Source organism: Lepidothrix coronata, unplaced genomic scaffold (assembly GCF_001604755.1).
Source record: "Lepidothrix coronata isolate B3197 unplaced genomic scaffold, Lepidothrix_coronata-1.0 Scaffold490, whole genome shotgun sequence".
Taxonomy (NCBI): Eukaryota; Metazoa; Chordata; class Aves; order Passeriformes; family Pipridae; genus Lepidothrix; species Lepidothrix coronata.
In genome coordinates, this window is record NW_016690670.1 from 27,564 (window position 1) to 28,553 (window position 990).

The 990-nt window shown below is 61.5% G+C and overlaps 1 protein-coding gene across 1 annotated transcript in view; it reads right to left on the reverse strand.

The window, feature by feature from the left end:
- The window catches only part of SH3BP5L (SH3 binding domain protein 5 like), a 7,370-nt gene that overhangs the window by 4,783 nt on the left and 1,597 nt on the right, over positions 1-990 (reverse strand). Inside the window, exon 2 of the mRNA XM_017839815.1 lies at positions 338-709. Coding sequence (XP_017695304.1) covers positions 338-709 — 372 coding nt within the window. The remainder of the gene's footprint in view (positions 1-337; positions 710-990) is intronic.

Consider the following 990-nt stretch of genomic DNA (forward strand, 5'->3'; position numbering starts at 1 on the left):
TGCCGGGAATGCCGGGAATGCCGGCTCCGGGCCTTCGCCCAGGGGGTTCCCGGGGTTCTCCCGGGGTCTGGGAGCTCCTCGGGGCAGCGATTCCCAACCGGGAGTTGAGCTCGGGGGATGGGGACAAGGATGGGGGACCTGGAATTCCCGACCTGTGCCCCTTTTCCAGGGACTGGGACACTTGGACACCAGGGAAGGGGTGGGAAACAAGGATCGGGGACCCGGAATTTCCAATCAATGCCCCTTTTTCAGTCTTTTCCAGGGATTGGGACGTCACTGAAGGGAGAGGTGACAAAGCTTGGGGACCAGGAATTCCCTTCGCCAGGGTTCTTTCCCCAATCCGAGCCCCTTTTCCAAGGGTTTTCCAGGCTGTTTTCCCAGGATTTGGTACCTCCCTGGCTCAGCAATTCCCAGCTGGGAGTGCCGGGAGTGGAGCTCAGGGAACGGGACACCCGGAATTCCCCTTTCCCGGGGCCTTCCCGGCCCTTTTCCATGGATTTTCCCGGTACCTCCTTGGCTCTCCGGCGAGCCTCGTAGTAGGGCCGGGCCCTCTCGATGCAATTCCCGAGCTGGGAGCCTTGGGAATTCAGCTTCCGGGCGGACTCGGACAGGATCCGGCGGTAGGCGGAGCGGGCGGCCTGGGATGGGGTGGGAATGGCCCCAGTTACGGACTGGGGGCACTGGTTTGGGACTGGGAGCCCCGGCAGGGCTGGGGGAGAAGGATCTGGGACCAGTTTGGGACTGGGAAAACCAGTGAAGGGACTGAGGGCACCAGTTTGGGGCTGGAAAACGAGGATCGAGACCAGTTTGGGAACAGGGTCCCAGTTTGGGATTGGGGACGTGGATTGGGAACCAGTTTGGGACTGGGGACATGGATTGGGAACCAGTTTGGGACTGGGGACATGGATTGGGAAGGGCACCAGTTAAGGACTCAGGTTCCCGGTTTGTTACTGGTGCCCCATTTCAGGCCCCCAGTGGTCCCAGTTTGGG